Source organism: Manis javanica, chromosome 5, assembly GCF_040802235.1.
Source record: "Manis javanica isolate MJ-LG chromosome 5, MJ_LKY, whole genome shotgun sequence".
Lineage (NCBI taxonomy): Eukaryota > Metazoa > Chordata > Mammalia > Pholidota > Manidae > Manis > Manis javanica.
The window spans coordinates 118,640,104-118,664,168 of NC_133160.1; the positions used below are offsets into that span (position 1 = coordinate 118,640,104).

At 34.2% G+C, this 24,065-nt stretch overlaps 1 protein-coding gene across 1 annotated transcript; it reads right to left on the reverse strand.

The window, feature by feature from the left end:
• Nucleotides 1–1,368: 1,368 nt before the first annotated feature.
• On the reverse strand, nucleotides 1,369–23,632 carry LOC118973958 (UDP-glucuronosyltransferase 2B31-like). The gene is made up of 6 exons (XM_073237512.1): nucleotides 22,866–23,632; nucleotides 18,868–19,016; nucleotides 12,417–12,548; nucleotides 10,390–10,477; nucleotides 7,901–8,120; nucleotides 1,369–4,316 (listed from the first exon to the last, which is right to left on the reverse strand). The coding sequence occupies exons 1-6, from the start codon at nucleotides 23,605–23,607 to the stop codon at nucleotides 4,037–4,039; spliced, it is 1,611 nt and encodes a 536-aa protein (XP_073093613.1). The 5' UTR covers nucleotides 23,608–23,632; the 3' UTR covers nucleotides 1,369–4,036.
• Between the last annotated feature and the right edge of the window lie 433 nt (nucleotides 23,633–24,065).

Genomic DNA, 24,065 nt, shown 5'->3' on the forward strand with positions numbered 1-24,065 from the left:
CTTTACAATGTTAACACACTCATCTTTTCAGCAACCTCATAAGGTGCACAGTACTGTTAGTTTATGTGCATTTCACTGGTGGGTAAGCTGGGGCCTAGGGCACTGAGCTGACTAGCCTAATGCCCATAAGTCTGTAGGGGGGTTCAGGGACTTGCATCCAGGCTTTCTGGGTCCAGACTTCAAGCTCTTAACCACCATGCTATGGTGACTCCCTTTTCTGGGTTACAATTACTTACAAAATGCAACATTTACATTCCCGTTTTTGTACCCATATCTTAATTGAAATACTATTACAAAGATGTAATTAAAAGTATGTAGAAGTATTTTATTCCTCTTTATTACTGTATAAAGTGGCCCTTGAATGTAGGGGCTCAGAGCAACAATACTCATTTGATTTTTTTCTCTCATGGTTCTGGGTGTTGGCTGGGTGCAATGACGTGCTTCTTAGACTTCTTTTCCCAGGTGGTTACAGCCATATCGTGGTTGGGACAGATCAGGAATTCATCGGAAGGATGTATTTGGTGATTTGCAGGAGAAAACCCAAACTTCTAGAGGCTGGAACAACTGGCACTCTTAGGCATATCTGTGTATCTCTCCTCCAATGGTCTGTTTACTCTGGACACTTTGGGTATGGTACAGGGCTCCATGGTGAGCAGAGAGACCTCTCCCTGAGACACCCACAGAGACAGAGAGAAAAAGGTGCTTCATCCTGGAACTGAGCCTTGGAAGTTAAGCTGCAGCACTTATACCACATTCTTTTTGTGAGACTGCAACAAGTTTTACTAAAGTTCAAGAAGGGGGAATTATTAGATGGGAGGGTGTGAAAGTATTTTAGCCATCACACAAAGCTATCACATATACAAGCTTTAGAAGGAAACCACGAGAAGTCCCACAGCTATTGTAAAATTCATTAAATATTGACATTAAAACCAAAGTAAAATCATTAATTTTGCATAAGGGAAGGTTTTTTTAAGCTACTGACATAATAAACACATGTAATATATTTATTTACATTATTTTGAATATGAAATAGGTATCCTCAAAAAACGCCTCAGTTTGTAGAATACCAGATTTATCGTCAGTTTGTGTTCGAAATGAAACTAATGTTGATAACATGATATCAAAATCTTAGAACTTGATATCTTGAATTCATGTATATTTCACTAGTTATTTTTTTATAAACCACATTATTAATAAACAAAAACCTATTGCAAAAGTTCAAATAATGAAGTATACGGAATAACATGTTAAAATATCATCATTGGAAATTCCATGTATGCTTCCAGATCTTTTCTTCTATGGTCATATAAATTCACATATACATATTTATTTCTATTTCCAAAAAAAAGAGCACCAGGACTGTAATTTCTGGAACTTGTTTATTATAATGTGACATGGAGAGTGTGCAACAGTTTGCTTGTAATCTTTTTTTCCTAATGGATATATTATTTATACATATGTTTGACATAAGTGTGTTCCCTGAAAGCCATGTAATGCTAGTGGGAACATTCTAAATATAACCATGAACACGTGCAAGTATTTCTATGTGACAGATTTCTGGATGTAGAATTGCAATGTCAAATGATATGTTTAAATTTCATTTAAAAGGGCTTTTCCACATTATACTTCCTCAAAAAGAGTTTGTACCAGATATTTGCATGGCAAATCATCTGTAGAAAAATTATTTATTGACTCACATTCCATTTCCCAAAGCACCAATGACATTTGTCATAATTTATATATGATATTAGCCATTTTGCTTATGTGAATATCCTGTTCATGTCCTTCACCTATTTTCATATTGGGTTGCTTGACTTTTTATAAGAAATTTGAAGTAGTTTTTGTAAGATAAATTCTAGCCAAAATAAGCAGGTGAAGAGAGGTAACAAAGGGCCAGGTAGTTTATTTGCACGCAATTCCCAGGCAAGGTTTCTCAGTCTACAGAAATGGAGGCTGGGAAACGTGCTCGTAAATAGATAGGCAGCGAGTTTTTAAAGAAGATAGGGGGAGGAAGAGCTTAGATTTACAGCGGCACTAGGATAGGCTAGCCCAAGGCACGTTTTTCAGGTTGGGAGGGGCAGCAGCTGGGGACTTTGGCACGTCATCAGTGTCTGACGTGCTCACCCCTCCCCCCAGTGCCTTCAACCTTACAGTTTTCACTACGCAATGAATAATAATCCCTCTCGTGTTATGTGTGCTGCAATGCAGATTTGAGGAAAATAATTTGAGTGTATATACATGATTAAACAATATCAATTATGGTGCTGTATAAGTTATGGAATGTTTAAAAAATGTCAATTATTGAGAATTTGTACAGAAAATCCTGTGGTAAATTTCTCCTAAGATTCCCCAAGAATCCAAGTTTTAAATTAAAAAAAAAATAAATTCATGCCTTAGCATAGGGAATGTTTGTTGTAAGACTTGGATTGTGTATGACCAGCAGGGAGGTATGCTTCTCCTGACCTGGAACACTTTGATCGTAAAGTGAGTCCCTCATTTGTAGTTTTTAGGAGGGTCTTTGGATTCCTTTGATTTGACAATATTCCATAAAATTAACAACATTTTCATATTCTTCTTATTGTTATTGATTATGTCAGTTATAATGTGCCTAGGTTTAAATAAAATAATTATTATTTTCTGTCATGACAAAGGACTTAATGTTTACACATAAGAGCTGTGGGAGGAATGGGATCTTGGACTCCTGAGAAAAGAGACAAAAGCATGAGACAGGCTCCCCTGAGTATGGTGAAATAGAACCATAGGCATTATTTCAAATTTCAACAAACACATTGAATTTTACACCATATCTGTAAGCAGATAAACAGTACTACATGATGTTATAAAAGAAGCGGGCATATTTCTGTTCATGAACATTTGAAAATAATGAAAATTCATGAAGTCCCTTTAAGGTGCAGGTTTAATAATCTACGTTTGAAACCTTTCATCCATTATCTAAGGCTGAATGTGAGAGTGAAAGCAACCAAGTGAATATTATTAAAGATCATGAGGAAAATAAAATTAGGTCATGAAATCAAAGACTTTCACATAGCTTAATTGTATAATAGGAAGCTATGGGGTAAATGGAAGTTTTCAAGCAGAATTTCCCACCTGGCCTTGATAGTAGTATGCATATAAGGACCTATTTGCACATCAATGTAATGTTTACCACTCCACTGTGGTCCCCCTTGGCTGGCCTGGAGCAAGGGGTGGAGAGAAAATGGCCATTCTCTTCTCCCCTCTTTTCCTGGGGTGTAATTGGTCAGATGCCTATCAGTCACCAGACACCCACCACGGAGTTCCTCCAGGAAGAAGCAGGGCTAAGGGGAGCATACAACCCAGTCACAGGGATGGGATGGGGGAACTAGCTTACTAGTGGGGCCAGAGATGGAGGATTTGGGGGAGTTCTGTGAGAGAGACTGAGCCATGACAAATAAAAACCCTTTCCCCTTTCCCTGGATTTCTTCGTTATCAGCAGGTTCATAAAGAACTTGCCCAGGGTGGGGGACCACCTTTGTCCTTGAGCCACAGAAGAAGGTTGCAGTTGTTATACTTCTAATTCTACAAATATTTCTCTGGGAATTGATTTAAACTAGATGAAGGCAAATAGCTTGCCATGTTTTTAGGTAAGTAGTGTTGCCTAGGACAGATGCACAATAAAAATGATTAATTAGATAAAGTTCTGCACCAAAAGGAAATTAAAATATTCTGAATTTTTTCACAATAATGCTTTCGTTGTGAATAAGGCTTTTGTGTCCATATGCGTGGCAGGAAACCCAGTTAAGGTCACTTTTGTTGGTGTACCTTTCAAATTAGAAAAATAGTTTTATTGTATGCCGTTTTTTTTCTCTTTAGCATGACATATTTCTAACTCTTAAAAATGTAACAAATCCCTTGAAAACAAATTTGATCTGATAAACTACATTGTGAAAAGTCATTTTATCGCAGGAGGAAGGGAACCTTACATTGCAGCTTCTTGCTGGAATAAACTGGAGGAGGCCCATCTGTGAGTCATCCCAGCTTCTGGCCTCAGAAACAACTACTCCTTTTTGTCCTTCATTCCTATTTTAGCAAACTTCCGGCAACAAAACAGACAACATTTTGTGATGACAAATAGAGCAGTGGCCACACAGGCCAGCAGGAACCCAATCACATCCAGGGAGTGGTACTGGAACCAGGTGAGGTCATGGGAGGCTGGCCGCAGGTGCTTGGCTCCTTTGTGGCGCATGACAAACTCGATCCAGAAGACCGCTCGGTCGAGAGGTTTCATTGGCTGGTCATGATGAATTCTTGATAATCTCATAGCATTCTCTTTATATCTGCAGGGGAAATACAAAGATAGCAACATGGAAAGGAACTTAATTTCCCTAAGCATATCATCCCCATGAAAGGTTTTTGAAAAGTATCTTATGAATGATTCAAAATAAGTGTTTTAAAATTACAGTAGTACATTTTTAAGTTGGGTTTGGCTTTCAAATTGGAATTTTCTGATTGACAATTAAAAAGTGAAGACAAAGTGAAGATGGGATCGTTTAATCTTTTCTAGCAGAGGTAATGGTGAATGAGACGGTGAAAGTGCACTGTTATGGTCCTCATGAAGCACTTAACATGAATTGTGTCTTGATGGGTGAAGTGATTCTTCACCAGTCCTGTGCTTCCACTCTTCTCTTCTACCCCTTCTCCTTATTTTCCGTCCTATAAACAGTAGGCTCTTTGAAATAGACATCAGATTATGATGCTCTTTGCTAAAGTTTCCATCTGACATTTCATCACACTTAGAATAAATTCCAAATCTGTTCTTGGCCTACAGGACCTTGCATGGGCAGACTCTGGCAACCTCTTCTCCTATCCTTTGGTCCACGCACACTCTCCTCTGGGCATTTTGGCCTTCCTACTGTGCCACTCTGTAATGGCAAACTTATGCTTTCTTCTATTTGTGTGCGTGTGTGGTCTATTTTTTTCTACTTGATTCCTAGAGTTTTTAAAATGCATTCTATTTTATATAATAAACATGTAAGTATGAAATACATAAGAAAAATGTACATAAGCCTAATTGCTCAAAATTTCAGAATTGATTAGAAAATTATTGTGAAGTGAATATACTAATGTTCCCATTATTCAGATATTGAAATAGGATATCACAAGCTACCCAGAAGCATCCTGTTTTCCTTGATCCTTTCAATCACTACAATCTTACCTGAATTAATGGGTATCCTAAATTTTAGCACCTTAAATTAGTTTCTTTTATTTATATTTTGGAATCATATAGTAGTACTTATTTCCTTTTGTCTTTTGTGTGTTACCTGTTGGTTAATTCCATTGCTGTATAGTATTCCTTTGCCTGGCCGTACCACCAATAGTCTCTTGACTTAATGAACAACAGACATTTGTGGCAACAATTTTTTGGCCATTTTTATTAATTATTATTACTATACTAATTATTAATAAAAATATTACATACATTTTTTGATTTACATTTTTTTTTACCATTCTGTGTATGTATCTAGAAGTGGAGTTGCTGAGAAAAAGGCTTATTTATGATTATGATTTATTTATTAACCCTGAATGATGTAAGAGTATATTAATTTCCAAAATTTAGAGACGTCTCAGTGATCTTTCTTTTTGATGATTTCAAAGTGAATTCTAGTAAGGTGGACTATATATTCTTTCTGATTTGTATATTTCAAATTACTGAGTCTTGGTGTATGAGCCAGCATATGGTCAACTCCAGTATCTCTTCCAATCTGGAAAAGTGTGTATTCTCTTTTGTTTTATCTATTTCTATGCCTATATACATCTCAAAGGGTTTACATTTTTAAATTTTGTTCCTCAAAACTTTCAGGTACTTATCCATTATTTTGTCATTTTTTCTATGTTTTTAAGGAAGGTGTTTAGATAATATTATAATTATACATTTATATACTAGTTTTTTCTTTGTCAACTTTTGCTTTATTTGGGGTTTTATTAGTAGATGTTACCAATTATAAATTATATTGCTTTGAAATATTTATCTATTTATTATCATGAAAGATTCATTTTTATTTTTAGTAGTGCTTCTGCACTATTATGTCTGATATTATTATAGGTTGAACATCTTTCTATGTTTATTGGCTGAAATAGATCTTTTCCTAACTTTGTACTTATAATCTCCTATACTTCTATTTAAACATATATTATAAACAGTATATATACCTTTTAAAATTGTATCTGACAATTTTAAATTCTTTAAATGATTTAGCCTGTTAAGATTCTATGTATGTACTGACATATTTACATTTTCATTTACCAGTTTATTCTGTTTCTTTTTTATTTGTACACCTTCTTTGTATTTCTTTTCTATTATTTTTTGCCTATTTAAAAGTATTTTTATCTTCAATTATTCCATCATTTTCGTGATAATATACAGTATTTCTTAAGTGTTAACTTCTAATACAATAAATAGTGATAGTAGTAATAAATGCTGAATTGATGGTTGTCATGCTAGGCCCTACAAATTCTGCCACTTTATTTTCCCCATAATATGGAAGAGTTTAATATCCATCTTATCATATTTTAAAACTTTGATGCTTCAAAGGACACAATCAAGAAATTCAGAAACCAAACTATCCAGAATGAGGGAAAATATTAATAAATCATATATCTGATAAAATACTTGTATCATAGTACATAAGGAATTAATTTTATTCAAATATAAGACCTCCAAATTCAAAACTTATCAAACTATTCTAAAGAGAATATATGAATGGCCAATAAGCAGATGAAAAGTTGTTCAATAGCCTATGCTATAAGAGAGATACAAATCAAGAACACAAGGAGAGACCACTCAACCCACTAGAATGGTTATAATAATAATAATAATAATAATAATAATAATAATAATAATAATAATAAAAAAATAGATGATAAGTGTTGATAAAGTATGGATCTCTCATACAAAGCTGACGGGAATGTGAAATGGCACAACTTACTTTGACATCAGTTTGGCAGTTCCTCAAAGAGTTATCAAATATGACCTAGCAATTCTACTCCTAGATATCCAGCCGAAAGAAATGAAAAACATATGTTCACACAAAAATGCATATACCAATGTTCATAATAGCCACATGGGGAAACATTCAAAATGTTCATGAACTGATAAATGGATAAATAAATGTAGCATACTCATACCCTACAATATTATTCAGCAATACAGAACTACCACATGGATGAAACTGTAAAACATCATAAGTGAAAAGAAGCAGTTGCAAAATACCATATATTTTTGTTTCCATTTGTATGAAATGTTCAGAATACGGTAATTTATAACTGTAAGAAAGTATAATAATGGTTGGCTAAGGCAGGAAGAATGGAGAGTGACTTCTAAGGAACATGAGATATCTTTTTGGACTGATAAAAATGTCCCAAATTTAGATTATGATGATGGTTTCATAACTTTGTAACACACAACATATGTCATAGATAAAGATGAAATTTTATGGTATGTAAATTACATATCATTATAAAATACATTAAAATAATGATAAATGTTACTCAGCAAAAAAGATTTAAAAATTCATAAAGTTTTGGTATTGAATTGGAACATTTTATATAACTTTAAATTCTTCATTTTTTCATTCTGGATTCTATATTTTTTTAAATGTTTCTTTTTACAATTACGTGTATAACCTTCTGCATTTGTTTATATAGAAAATTGTTGTATACATTGGGTACTCATTAAGTCATGGGCTTAACATGCAACTTTGAAATAAATGTCTTGTTGAAAATAAAAGCAGATTTAAGATGGGTGAAATCATGTTAAAAGTTTTAAAATTAGCCTCTTAAACATGGGATGAAACTCATGCTCACTCTTGACAAAAGAACCTATCTGTACATACTATGTATTTTAAAAAATTGCGATACTCACAAAGGGTCATTAATGACTCTCTTCAATGCACGGAGCAAATCTGTACTAGACAGTGTCTCCAAATCCAGTCTGACAGCTGCTCCTTTGACCTCCAAGTGAGCGATGTTATCAGGTTGATCTCCAAACAAAGGAATGCCCACCATTGGGATCCCGTGGTAGATTGCCTCATAGATGCCATTGGCTCCACCATGAGTTATGAAGGCTTTAGTCTTTGGATGACCTAGGATTAGGTGAATTTCAGCAAATCATTAATTATGAATCTTATAAATAAAACGAGACTTGGACAATAGAAGGCACTGAAAGAGACAGGGTGTTCCAGAACATTTCAGATATAAGAAATGTGCAGAGAAAAAAGAAGATGGCATATTTGAAAATATTCTCTTAAAGAAATAGTGAAGCCACTGAGTCTGACATACAGGGTATCAAAGCAGCTGGGAAAGTGAGAGTGATGGCTCTGGAATCAAAGGAAGGAAAAGTTGCACTTTAATCTGAAATGTGTTATCTCTTCATGAAGATTATAGATATTTTCCTATAGAAAATGGAAAATCACGAGTAGTAAAGGAGGATTTTATTTTTCATGACCCTAAATTTCCACATAGAAGGGGAAAGGATAGCCATAATGTGTGAGAACTAGGAGTCAGGGCAAAGACCCAAGGAACTATTGAAAAGTTCTCTGATCCTATCCAGACTTATCAAGAAACAAACAGAGTCCACACACATAAACAGAATCAGAAATGAGAAAGAAAAAATCACTACAGACACCACAGAAATACAAAGAATTATTAGAGAATACTATGAACATTATATGCTAAAAAAACTGGATAACCTAGAAGAAATGGAAAACTTTCTAGAAAAATACAACCTTCCAAGGCTGACCCAGGAAGAAACAGAAAATCTGAATAGACCAACTACCAGCATATAGACACTATATGCAAGAGAATGAAGCTGGATTATTGTCTAACCCTGTACACAAAAGTAAACTCAAAATGGATCAAAGACCTGAATGTAAGTCATGAAACTATGAAACTCTTAGAAAAAAATATAGGCAAAAATGTCTTGAATATTAACATGAGCAACTTTTTCCTGAATGCATCTCCTCAGGCAAGGAAACAAAATAAAAATGAACAAATGGGACTACATAATGCTAAAATGCTTCTGTACAGCAAAGAACACTATCAGCAGAACGAAAAGGCATACTACAGTATGGGACAATATATTTGTAAATGACATATCCAGCAAGAGGTTAATATCCAAAATATATAAAGAACGCACATGCCTCAACATCCAAAGAACAAATAAGCCTATTAAAAAATGGGCAGAGGAGCTGAACAGACAGTTCTCCAAAGAATTTCAGATGGCCAACAGGCACATGAAAAGATACTCCACATCACTAATTATCAGGGACATGCAAATTAAAACCACATCGAAAAGAATAGGAACAACAAATGCTGATGAGGATGTGGAGAAAGGGGAACCCTCCTACACTGTTAGTGGCAATGTAAACTAGTTCAACCATTGTGGAAAGCAGTATGGAGGTTCCTCAAAAAACTAAAAGTAGAAATATCATTTGACCCAGGAATTCCACTCCTAGGAATTTACCCTAAGAATGCAGTTTCCCAGTTTCCAAAAGACATATGCACCTGTATGTTTATCAGAGCACTGTTTACAATAGCCAAGAAATAGAATCAAACTAAGTGCCAATCAGTAGATGAATGGATAAAGAAGATGTGATATATGTACATGATGGAGTATTATTCAGCAATCAGAAGAAAACAAATCCTACCATTTGCAACAGCATGAATAGAGCTAGAGGGTATTATGCTCAGTGAAATAAGCCAGGAGGAGAAAGACAAGTACCAAATGATTTCATTCATCTGTGGAGCACAAGAACAAAGCTAAAACTGAAGGAACAATACAGCAGCAGACTCAAAGAACTCCAGAATGGAATAACAGTTGCCAAAGAGAAAGGCACTGGGGGTTGGGAGGGAAGGGAGGGAGAAGGGAAATAAGGCGCATGATGATTAGCTCACATAATGTTTGGGTGGGCATGGGGAAGGCACTATAGCACAGACAAGACAAGTAGTGACTCTATAGCATCTTACTACACTGATGGATAGTGACTGTAATGGGGTATGTGGTGGGCACTTGATAATGGGGGAAATCTTGTAACCACAGTCTTGCTCATGTAATTGTATATTAATGATACCAAAATAAAGTAAATAAATAAATTCTTTGTGAGAAATAATTACACCTGAAGTAAAAGTACTGTGTTTCTGGCCATAAGGAGACAATATAATTAATGAGACTGTATAATAAATGACAACTTTTATAGCTTATCCTTTTCCCCGTAGGACTGCAAAACAAATATATGGAAGTTAATTTTTGGTTTTGAGTTTTTCAATAATTAATGCTCAGTAAATTTGTTCCCTGGTGAACTATTATCACTGGGTGGAGTTGGTCTCATTTCAGAGTTTGTTTTCAATTCTTACCAAGTAGGTCATTCTGGGGGATCCACTTATACAGCTGAGTATTCTGCCCTAAGGTGTCTGGTGTTTTGCCATCAAACCTCCACAGAACCTGTTCAAGTAAAGAAAATAACCATATTCTATGAGGCAAACATAGAAGGTATAGCATGTGAAAATTCTAAGGAAATTAAGAGATAACCTAGTTAAATACCTTTCATAGATACATATGTGATAAGGACAAGTGATGTTAAAAATGAGAACTATAAAATACTGGTATAATAGGAATACCCACAGTTTGTATTCTTATTTTGTATTTAGTCAGGTTATGAATGCAGTCATGATGTTTCACACACAGAGGTCAGGCAACTGAGATTATCAATGAGAAATCAAAGTATTTAAGACATTTTTAGGTAGCTGTTATAATTGTAGTGCAAAAAAGAACTAAGTCACTATACATGCATTTTATCTTTTTATTTTAATTGCTTTTATCTTTCAATGTAACAATATTTTTTAGTGTAACACACAGAAAAGAGTTTACTTATATCCATTTATACCATAAGTTATTTTATTAGTTTTACATTTCTTAATTTACAAAAGGCTAATTTATGGAATCTACTTCTTCTGAGAAATAAACAATTCTGTTTATTAATAATTTGTTAACATAGATAATTTCTCCATAGTGCGTGCATCTAACTTCTTCTTGATTGTTAATTGTTAGGCACTATTTGCAAGAAAAATTTATAGAGGTGGCTATTTACATGAATCCAGAGTATCCTTACTATTTCTAGGTGTGGAAATTATTCAAATGGAGAGATTAATAGAGCCTGTCAGTACTTCATATAGAACAATACAACGGTTGCAAAAAATCCAAAGTTGTGATGATGGCAAAGTTCATTCAACCGAGTGCTCACACCTCAGTCATGTACCACAAAGCACTGACAATGCTGAGTAATCTGGGACCTACAGCCAAGTAATTTCCATGCCCTATACCAAAATAGATTCTATTTGTGGAGTTCCCCAGTGATCCTCATAAACTGATTTATAATTTACAGTCGTAATACATATTTGCTATATGAATGTTCAAGTAACTTCATATTCTCAGCAGAAAATTAGCAGAGGTGATCAGGAAAAGCTGTTTCAGTTAGGATAATAAAAAATAGGTCACAAATACCCCAGTAGAGCAGGTATAGCCTATACATCAGAAAATAATATTCTACTGTGTTTTATGGAGAGGGGACATCTGAAACTTTCCCATGTTTAGCTTGCCTCTGGTTGACTCCTTCATATATTCTCTTCTTCCTCAAATGGAGGAGTTGTTATTCTGATAGGTTAAAAGCAGAGTCCTTTCCAGGGCCACACGTCATTAAGCATGGGGTCACCTTGAGGGTGGACCTACGTCCCTCCTTCTCGTTTACCTTCTCCCTTCACTCTGTATAGGGCCGAGTCCATCAGGGCATGTCAGTTTTCCTCTCCTAAATCATCATGGCTGGATGGTTACCTAATGCAGCTTGGTGAGCCCTGGCCATCCTTTCCTGAATAGGACCCTGAAAAGCACACTAAATAGGCCTATTTCAAAATTTAGGGAAAATAAGAGAGGCCGGGATGACCTGGCAAACCTAAACTGCATGATGCCTTTCAGACTTTATCATTTTGTGCTTAATGTCACTGCTAAGATTTAACATCTTTCTGGGTATTTCTGTAGTGGGTACACAACCCTCAGGAATCCTGAAGGGAAAAGAGACAAAAGATAGGATAGAATTCGGTGGTATCCGTACCTGCCTGCAATACCTTTATAGGAGCAAAACCTCACACCACAACTCTGAAATATGTATTTTTGCGAATCATAATGTTAATGCCAATGTTACTGTCAAAAACACCCTCAGGACTACTTTGGCACCTGCCATGAATATCTCAGTTTGACCTCATACCTGACATGAACTGGAGCTATCATAAGGTTGAGGTGGCATGCAGGAAATTTCTGTAAGGAGGCCCTTTACAGAGTTGAACAGACTCATTAGGTAGTTGCACACTATTAAGGCCCATTATCTAACCTTTTGTGGAATCTGGGCAAGGGCTGACGCAATCACATTGGCTCGCTCTTCTGACATGTTGCTGACCATTGACCCCAGAGTAAACACCACAATACCGTTCTCTCCAGAGCTCTGGACAAACTGTTCCATTTCCTGTGGAGAAAGCATTGGTTCCATCACAAAAGAGCAACAGCATAGCGAACACTATTGGAAGGACTGCGAGAAACAACTAAAGAGAGAAACTCAGTGTAATCAGGAATTATTGGAGTAGTGCCTGCTTTTTAAAAATTCTGGTAGAAAAGCAAGGGCATAACACTCACCTTGCTAACTATTCCTAAGTATATTGTTCAGTAGTGTGTGCATTGACATTGTTGGGGAACCAATGTGCAGACCTTTTACATCTTGCTAAACTAGGACTGTATATCATTATATAAAAATCTCCCTTTTCCCCTTCACCATCCCTGGCAACCATCATTCCAGTCTCTGTTTTTATGAATTTGAGCAGTGTGGATACCTCCTATAAGTGGACACATGCAGATTTGTCTTTCTGTGAGTGACGCATTCCCCTCAACATGATGTTCTCAAGCTTTTCCATGTGGAACCATGGAATTTCCTTCTACTTTATGGCTGAGCAAAATCCCATTGTGTGTAAATACCACATTTTGCTTATTGAACCATCTGTCAATGGACACCTGGGTTGCTTCTACATTTTGGCTCCTGTGAATAGTGCTGCTATAAAATGTGTGTGTAAATATCTTATTGATATCCTGATTTTAATTATTTCAGGTGTATACCAAGATATGGAATTCCTGGGCTGAATGCAATTCTAGTTTTAATTTTTTTGAGGAAGCTCACTTATATTTTCAGTACTGTATTTTTTAAAAATGGACCTAACCCTTCAATTCCTTTGAAAAGATGCATGAAATATGAGGTTGATTTCCATTATTATATGTATTTTTACAAGAGTGTATGTGCATGTAAAAGTAAGAATCAATTAGAGGCAGCACACAGTACTGGGAAGATTATATTATTAGGCAGTATTATACCAAGACTATTTATTTAATCACTACTAATTACTAATAGAGATTGTTGAAAGGAGGCCATAAAGCAGAATCTTGTTTATTCCAGGCAGGTTTTCTGGTTAATTACTTTAGTTTGGCCATTAGTATTTTATTTCCATATGAGCACTAAGCATTTGATTGGGATGACTTAATACAGTTTTCTTTCAGTTATGTAATTCAAACCTACACTTCATAAGAATTTCACAAACACTCCCTCTAAATCATTTAATAGCTAGAGGTTGAGAATTACTGATAGTAAGGAGTCCAGTATAATTTTCCAATTTCCACAAAATAGCCTAAACTTCTTATTTATAATACAATTAAGTGTGTGTGTATGTGTGTGTGAATGTAGCTACGTATTTGAGCGACAGTATTTCCTTTGTTAAATATGACTTCTTTTATGGTGAAATCATGTTGTAAAATTGATGGCCCATAAGAATGTACACACACAATGCTTCACACTGCATCTCTTCAATATATATAGTTTTGTGATCACAATGTTAATACCAGAGTTATTGTCAGTCATAAACATCCTGTCTACCACGTTAGCACCTGCCATGCATGTTTTAGTTGGAGATCACACCTGAGATAAATTGGAGCTATCATAATGGTTGAGGTGTCAGGCAGGAAATTTCTGTCAAAAGTTAAAGATAAGGAGAAAATTTTGAAAATAGGAAGAGAAAAACAACTTGGTATATACAGGGAACCACCATAAAACTATCAGAAGATTTTTCAGCAGAAACTTTTCAGCCTAAATGAGACTGGCATGATAGATTCGATAGACTAGAAGAAAAAATTTGCCAATGAAGAATGCTCTGCCCAGAAACGTTGTCTTTCATAATTGAAAGTGAAAGAAAGGGACTCCAGATAAGCAGAAGCTGAAGAAGTTTACCCACGCAGTCTCACAAGAAATGTTAAATGTAGTTCTTCAAGCTGAAATGAAAAGATATTAGTTAATAACAGGAAAATTATGAAAGTGTCAACCTCACTGGTAAAGTAAATATATAGTTAAATTCAAAAAAATGTAATGGTAGTGGATAAATCATTTATAACTCTACAATTAAGGTTAAAAGATAAAAATATTATAAAATCACTACAATAAATTTTTAATGGATATGAGTAAAAGCATAAATTTTAACAAAAACATAAACGTGTGTGGAGTAGAGTAAAAATGTAGAGTTTTAGTTTGCCTTTGAAATTAGTCATTATTGGCTTAAAATAGACTATTTTTATAAATAAAAGATGTTTTATGTAGGCCTCATGACAACAATAGAGCAAGAAACTATACTAGATATACAAAAGATAAAGAAAAAGGAACTTAAGTATTCCACTACAAAAATCATCAAACCACTAAGGAAGAGAGCAAGAGAAGATGGAAAAAAGAAATTATAAAATAGCAGGAAAAGACTGAGCAAAATGACAATAGTAAGTACATACCTATCAATAATTACTTTAAATGTAAATGGACTAAACTATCTAATCAAAATACACAGAGTGACTGAATGACTAAAAATCATTGTCCCAATTATGTGCTGCCTCATTTCCGTGCTGACACACACAGACTGAAAGTGAAGGAAAGGGAAAATGTATTTCATTAAAATGGAAGCCAAAAGAAATTAGGACTAACAATACTTATATCAGTGTGAGAATGGTCACAAAAGACAAAGGAATTCATATATACTGATAAGAGGGTCAATCTAACAAGAGGTATTACATTTGTAAATATTTAGACACCTAACACAGGCGAACCTAAATATAAAGCAAATAGTAACAGACCTGCAGAGAGATAGACAGCGATACCATCATTGTAGGAGACTTAATACTCCACTTTCAACAAAAGCTAGATCATCCAGACATAAAATCAGTATGGAAGCATTAGTCTTTAGCTACATTAGAGCAGAAGGACTTGACAGATATTTACAGACCATTCTATCTAACCATAGCAGAATACCCATCCTCCTCAAGCACACATGGAACATTCTCAAGGATAGAGCATAAGTTAGTTGACAAGACAAGTCTTAATAAATTTAAGAATATTGAAATCATACCAATTATCTATTATGAGAACAATAATGTAAAATTAGAAATAAATTACAATAAAAAAACTGGGAAATTGCAAATATGTGGAGACCAACCAAATGCTACTGAACAACCAATTGGTCAAAGAATAAATCAAAGAGAAAAAAAATATCTTGAGTCAGATAATAATGCAAATATAACAAACTTTATGGGATGCAGAAAAAAAAATATAAGGAGGAATATTTACAATTCTAAGAGGAATAAGAAAAAAAAGATCTCAAATAAATAACCTAAATTTACATTCAAGGAACTAGAAAGAGAACTACAAACTAAGCCCAAAGTTAGAAGGAAAGAAATAACAAGTATCACAAATGAAGTAGAGACTAAAAACACAATAGAAAATATTCCTGCAACTAAGTGCATTTATTTTGAAAAGATAAACAAAATAGACAAACCTTTAGCTAGACATACTAGAAAACAAAGTGGACTCTAATTAAATTTCAAATTAGAGAAAAGATACCACAACTGATATGACACAAATACAAAGAATTAGAGACATAAGAGACTGCTAAGAACAATTATATACCAACAAATCTGACAATCTAGTAAAGTGGATAAATTCTTAGAAATATACAGCCGACAAAGATTGAATCATAAAGAAATAGAAAATCTAAACAGAGTATTAATAGTAAGGTGAGTGAGTCAGTAACAAAACATCTTGCAACAGAGAAAATTCCACAGCCAGATAGCTTCATGATGAATTAAACAAATACTTAAATAACAATTAGTACCAATCCTTTTCAAAAAGTTTTTACAAAAAATAAAAGGGGAAGTAAAAGGATTATTCACTCTATCTGAGTGGGATTTATTTATTCCAGGCATGCAAGGATGGTTCAGGACCCATATATCAATAAATGTGATACACCATGTTAATAGAATGAAGGATAAAAATCACATCATTCCATTAGAGGCAGAAAAAGCATTGGACAAAATCCAACATCCACTCAAGATGAAATCTCTAAACAACCTGGATTTAGAGGAAACCTACCTCATCACAATAAAGTCCATATAAGAAAAGCCCACATCCAACACCACAAAAGAAGTTGAAAGTTGTTCTTCTAAGTTCAGGAACAAGATAAGGATGCCCACTATTGCAGTTTTATTCAACATAGAACTGAGAGCCCAAACCAGAGCTATTAGGTAAGAAAAAGAAATAAAAGGCATCCGAATTGGAAAGGAACAAGTAAAATGGTCTCTATTTACAAACATGATATTAAATATATAAAACCCTAAAGACTTCACCAAACTCTGTTAGAATTAATGAAAACAAATTCAGTGAAGTTCCAGGATACAAAATCGATACACAAAATTCCATTGAATATTTATACACTAACAATGAATTATCAGAAAGGAAAAAAGCCTTTCTTGCAATGAAAGCTACATGGACAGGTAGGACTATCTCAAGCTAAAACCTTCTGCACAGAAAAGGAAATTTTGAAAAAAATTAAAAGACAACCTACAGAAGGGAGACAATATTTGTAAATCATATATCTGATATAGGGTTAATAGTCAAAATATATGAAGAACCCATAAAAATAACACCAAATAATACAGTTGAAAATTAGGTGGAGGAAATGAATAGACATTTTCCAAGGAAGACATGTAATGGATAACAGGTACATGAAAAGGGCTTAACATACTTAATCATAAGGGAAATGAAAATCAAAACCAGAGAGATAATACTTCACACTTGTTAGAATGCTTATCATCAAAAAGAAACGAGATAACAATTTTGCTGAGGATGTGGAGAGAAGAAAACTCCAGTGCACTATTGGTGGAAATGTAAATTGGTGCAGGTATTATGGAAAACAGTATGTACTTTCCTAAAAATTTAAAATAAAAACTAACATATTATCCAGTCAACCCATGTCCGGGTATCAAAAGTAAATGAAAACAGGATATAGAAGAGATATATGAATTCCCATGTTTATTGAAACATTAGCAAAACAGATAAGATATGGCTAATATAAACCCAAATGACTGTAAATGAATTATTGGATTAAGGAAATGTAATGTGCTACACATACACACACACCAGCACACACACACACACACACATACACACACACAAAAAAAAAAAAAAAAAAAAAAAAAAGAATATTATTCAGCCATGAGAAAGAAAGAAATTATGGCTTTGGTGACAACACAGATGGACCTTGAAAGCATTATGCTAAGTTAAGTTGCCAAAGACAAATATTGCTTACTATTACTTATATGTGTAATCTTTACAAAAAAAGTCAGACTCAGAAAAAGAGAGAAGAAAAGTGGTTGCTTGGGACTGGAGGGTAAAGGAAATAAAAGGTTGATCAAAGATCACAAATTTTCATCTGCAATGTGAATAAGGTCTGGGGATATAATGTATAACCTGGTGAGTATTGTTGATAACACTGTATTACACAATTAAAATTTACTTGGGGTAAAACTTATATGTTCTCACACATATAAAAAAAGGTAAATATGTGAGGTGATAGACGTTTTAATTAGCTACATGAGGGGAATCCCTTCACAGTGTGTAGGTACATCAAATTATCATGATGTACACTTTATATATCTTACAATTTTATATGTCATTAATACTTTAATAAAGCTGGAAAAAACAACAGATTGATTCATTAGATTAAATAGAACATTTACTTATTTTATCTCAGGCTTTAGATATTGTGATAATTACCACATATAGGTAAACATTTATTCTGTAGTTAAAATCAAACTGGACTAACCCTTGAATAAGATCTTAGATTTCTCTTGATGTCAAATAAACATGATTAAGAGGCCATAAAATAATTTAATAAGGATGCCTGCTTTTAAAATATGTCTTAAAGATACAATTTCAATTTAAAACATGAGATTATTGCATTCTTCCATGGGGAACATAATCCTATATGCTAACAGAATTGTTTGCAATTTTATACCATGGCAGTTTTCAGATATCAGTGGTCAAAATTATTTGCTGTTTATTAAATATTCAGAATTTATGGTCCTTATAATATATGCAGTGTACATTTTCTCTGTGCTCATTTTGTTAGTCAACTATGATGTTGAAAACCATGTTCCCCAAGAGAGCTTTACAGAGATTTTGTCCACATATTATATATAGTAGAAATTACCTGATTTAATAGGCTAAGCAATGCCTTTAATGCTGCAAGATGTCAGACCCTGGTATCTCACATGAGGAATTGTTTAAATGCTGGAATGACAGCAAAGAAATGTTAGGTTTGGTTGCAAACATTGTTGGGACACATATTCATATTGTTGAGGAGTGGTCTTTCTTTTAAGCCAGAATACTGAATGCCTCAAAGCAAATACCACAAAACAAAAAAGGAATCAGTTACCTTAGGCAGAGGTTTCGCAGGTTTGCAGTGGAGGCCTCCAACATACTGAAAATTGGGTAAGAGTGGGTGAGGATAGTCAAAGTCCCAATAGGTTCGAATGAGCCACATATCAGCTTTCCTCATTAACTCAAAAAGTGTAGTTGGTCTTCCTGAAAGGAAACAAACAGAAGGTAAAGGAGGTGAGAACAATGTAATGTGAATGCACTAGGGAACTTTAAGAAAGAAGTTTGGGATAATGAATCCAAAAATGTTTAAAAGTACTGTGGTTTTAGCTAACATCATACTTAATGGCAAATAGCTGAAAACTCTTCCTCTAAGAACAGTAACAAGGTAAGGATGCCCATGCCCACCACTTTTATTCAACATAGTCCTGAAGGTTCTATCCATAGTACTTAGATAAGAAAAGAAATAAAGGCATACATACTGATCAGGAAAAAGTACAATTGTCATTATTTGCAGAGAACATGACATTATATATAGAAAACCCTAAAGACTCCACCAAAAAACTACTAGAATTAATAAGTGTATTCAGTAAAGTCTCAGGATATAAAATCAATACACAGAAATCTTTTGTGTTTTTATATACAAATAATAAAGAGAAATTGAGAAATCAGTCCTATTTTCAATCACATAAAAATAACAAAATATGTTGATTGATTAAAATAAATTTAATCCAGGATGTTGAAATGTGTACCCTAAAAACCATGACACTGATGAAATAAATTGAAGGCACAAATAAGTGGAAAGTTATTCCATACTCATGGATAGGAAAAATTACTTTGGTTAAAATAGCCATACGTCCCTAAACAATCTACAGATTCTATGCAATTCCTATCAAAATACCAATGGCATTTGTCACAGAAATAGAGCAGATAATTCTAAAATTTGTATGGAACTACATAAAACCCCTAACTGATGAAGATTGAGAAAGAATTGTAGGTATCCTATGCCCTGATTTCAAATAATACTTCAAAGCCACATAATCAAAACAATATTGTGCTGTCACAAGAACAGATACATAGATGAGTGGAAAAGAATGGGAGCTCAGAAATAAATCCGCACCTGTGTAATCAATTAATATATGACGAAGGAGGCAAGAATATTACAATGGGGAAAAGATAGGCTTTTCAGTAAATGGTATTGGGAAAACTGGGGGACTACATGCAAAAGCTGAAACTGGATTGCAGTCTTACATCATACACAAATACAAACTCTAAATAGATCAAAGATATATATCCATAAATCCATATCAAAGACATGAATCCATAAATGTTCTAGAAGTAAACATAGGTAGTAAATCCTTGAACATCAGTGCTAGTAATGTTTTACTGGCTACATCTCCCAGGCAAGGAAAACAAAAGCAAAAATAAACAGGTGGGACTACATCAAACTAAAAAGTTCCTGTACAGTAAAGGAACCATCAACAAAATGAAAAGGCAACCTACTGTATGGGAGAATATATTTTCACACGATATATCTAATAAGTGGTTAATATCAAAAACATATACAGAACTAATATAACTCAACACCAAAGAAACAAATAATCTCACTAAAAATTGGGCAGAGGACCTGAATAGACGTCTTCTCAAAGAAGAAACACAGATGGTGACAGACACTTGAACAAATGCTCATCACTAATCACCAGGGAAATGCAAATCTAAACTAAAATGATATACCACCTGATTCCAGAATGGTTAATATCAACAAGGCAAGAAATAAGGAATGTTTTCAATGATGTGGATTAAAGGGAACCTCATTCACTCCTGGTGGGTTTACAAAGTGTTGCAACCACTATAGAAAGTGGTATGGAAGTTTCTCAAAAAACTAAAAATAGAAATACAAGCAATTCTACTTCTGGGAATTTATCTGAAGAAAACAAAATCCCTAATTCTAAAAAATATATTAACTCCTATGTTCATTCCAAAAGATGGATGCAAGCTGTATGTCCATCAATAGATGAATGGATAAAAAGCTGTGGCACACATACACAGTACAATATTACTGAGCTACAAAAAATAAATGAAGCTGTGCCATTTGAAACAACATGGATGGACCTAGCGTATGTTATGCTAAGTGAAATAAGTCAAAGAGACAAATACCCTGTGATTTCACTTAGATGTGTAATATAAAAAACAAAAAAATGCACCAATGAGCAAAACAGAAATAGACTCATGGGCACAAAGAAAAAACTGGTAGTTGTGTGTGTCGGGGAGAGTGTGTGTGTAGGGGAATGGGTGAAATATGTGAAGGGGGAAAATTAGTGACAATGTTGATATCTTGGTCTCAGCAATGTTTACATGAGTGTATACACATGTCAAAATTCATCAAGCTGTATACTAAGACCTGTGCATTTATTTTATATACTTAATATAAAAAACATATAAATAAAATAAGACAAACACAAAAAATATGGCTTGATAACACACATATATTATAGAAATACATATTAAGATTTGCATGTTATATATATATATATATACACATATACATGTATATATACACACATACACAAGACAAAGATAAGGCACTTTCATCACAAATAGCAGCACATTAGTACATTCACAATCATAAGCAGTTATTAAGTCTATGCCATATAGAATTAAACAGGCATTTGTTTATAAGTTACAAAACTAACACATCCAAATTTAAACAGTTTCATTTCCTCAGTCAATTAACCCCATCTCACCCGTGGAAACACCTTTCCCTATAGTATTCAGTCTAGTTTCTACAGTTTAGCAAGCTTTTTCCTTGATCCTAGGTTTTCCAAGAAAACTGTGAAGTTGTTTCCAAGAAAACTCTGGCTCACTTCTTTGTACCTATGACTGCACTGTTTCATGTTAGGAGCTTAATATTTGTTTATTAAACAAAAATATTTACAAATAAAATGTGGAATAAAGTATGGAATTAGACAACCTTAATTTGGCCTCACCCTTAAGTTTGTTCATTTATTATTTAACAGAGAGACAGTTTTAAAAACATAGACTAATAATGTATATATTACCTCCTGACAAGATTTTAGGCCTTAAAAACAGATGATTTGTAGGCATTTATGAATGAATGTGTAATAATCTCAAACCTCAAATTATAGACTCCTGAGTCTGGGGTAGAGCTATTATATCTCTCCATTGTAAAAGAAGCCTAATATGGCAGAACAGTTTAATCTTTAAATAAAGAAACTGAGGAAGAAAATGTGAAAGAGTATTTTCAATGCTCTGCACTAGTGGTGCTAGCAAAATATAACTTCTCAATCTACATGTGTACTTTGATCAAGATTGTTAGTGAAATTTCTAGCACCTTTTCTTAAAGATGGAAAAAATATAATGAAAAGTACATGTCAGATAGGCACAGCACAGAAGACTTTTAGCACAGTGAAACTACTCTGTATAATATAATTGTCATGGATATGTCATTATAAATTTGTGGAAACCCATAGAATGTCCAATACAAAGAATGAGCTCTAATGTAAACTATGCACTTTGCATGCTAATGTGTCAGTGTAGATCCATCAGTTGTAACAATAGTACAACTCTAGTGGGAGATGTTGATAATTGGGGAGTCTATGCATGTGTTGGAAAAGGAGGTATATGGGAAATATGCACTCAGTACTGCTGTGAACTCAAAACTGTTCTAAAAAGTAAAATATACAATGGCTAATAATTTTGACCCCATTTTTAATGAAAGGAGGATCAAATACCTAAATAAATTTTTAAAAGAAAAAATAAAGGATAATGCAAACAAAGAATGGATATGTAATTGCTTCAAGAAATTCTCAGGGCTTTGATTTGTGGATTTTGACTTCCTGGAACATCCTGTGCTAATAATGGACCCCAAGGTTCATACTGAACGTATGATATAAGCCTTCCCATAATATTTGTGAGATTGAAATATCATTTAAATTATAAAAGACAAATTCTTCTGACTTTGTATTTATACAAACTTACCTTCCAAGTCCCTAGGAAAATTGGAACTTCGTATTACCTACTAAAAGAATGACTTACCGAGTGTTTCGCTGTAAAACTGATTCCACCTCTTCTCATTAAATGTTTGGAACCAAAAGTCAAAATAAAGCACATATATCATATTTTTCACCCTCTCTTTGAAAGTCATTTTATCACTTAATTCTGACAAAATAACAGGTACATAGGATGCAGGTAAAGGAAGTCCTCCACCGTACTTTTCAAATCCATAGCCAGCAGAAGCGCGAATTGTGTACACTAAAGGTATGTTGAGTAGCTGAGCCAGCAGTTCACCGCAGGGTCCAACGGCATCTGCAAGAATGACATCAAACCTTGATTCTTGCAGCCTTGTCATAAATTTTCTGTTTAAAACTACATCTCTACAGAGCTTTTCAATACAGTCACTATATTTTACCCCAATTTCTTGCATTAGTGAAAAATATGTCCAGAATGTCTCTTTTGGAAGGTCATATGTCCATCTACTGACCATTTGTCCAAATACATCCTCAAATTCAACCTTGGTTAAAGATGTAGGGAAAATCTCAAATTTAATTGCAGGTGATTTGGTGGGATCAACAAGAATGGAGGCTGAAGATGCCAGCACAACCACTTCATGGCCTCTCTGGGCAAGTTCATCCAGCATTGCCTTTATGTTGATCCAGTGGCTGTATTCTGTGGGCCACACCAGCACCTTTCCGCAGCTCCCAGAGCTGAAGTAACAAGCCAGGTGTAGCAGCAGAGGAACTGAAATCCATTTCATAGACATCCTGGTGGAGAACAACATCTCTTCAAATTTCTGTCCCCTTGTACGACTGTTGCTGCTTATATCAGGGAGAAATCAATTAGGAAGTTAATATATAACTCCTCCACCTCCAAGTAAAAGCATTATATGAGCAGAGCATTTGGATGGCAAGGAAAAAAAGCAAAAAAAGGTAGATGATCTTGCTTGTACATGAATGTGATTCATGTTTGTGTTATTACTATAATTGACACCATCTAGTTAAGAGTCAGTGACCTTGAATATGAAGTGATCTATCTTATGTAATATGTTTCAGAAGTGTGCCAAGAATGGTGGCAAGTGAAATGTGATTGTGTCTGTATTCTCCTTGAGAACTAGAGATAAGTAAGGATACAGCTGAATCAGAATGTCTTGGAAATGATGGTTCAAGAGATATTTGCTTTGTTTTGTTTATAAAAACTTTGATGACATGTAATTCATAAACTGTACAATTGTAAAATTTA

What these genes read in the sequence shown, in the direction of transcription:
- LOC118973958 (XM_073237512.1), bottom strand. Translation starts at nt 23,607, where the DNA reads ATGTTGTTCTCCACCAGGATGTCTATGAAATGGATTTCAGTTCCTCTG. An exon ending in TTGCCCAGATTCCACAAAAG is followed by an intron (nt 10,478 to 12,416) that starts GTTAGATAATGG and finishes TTACTTGAACAG; the next exon opens with GTTCTGTGGAGGTTTGATGG. An exon ending in AGAGTCATTAATGACCCTTT is followed by an intron (nt 4,317 to 7,900) that starts GTGAGTATCGCA and finishes TTTCCCCTGCAG; the next exon opens with ATATAAAGAGAATGCTATGA.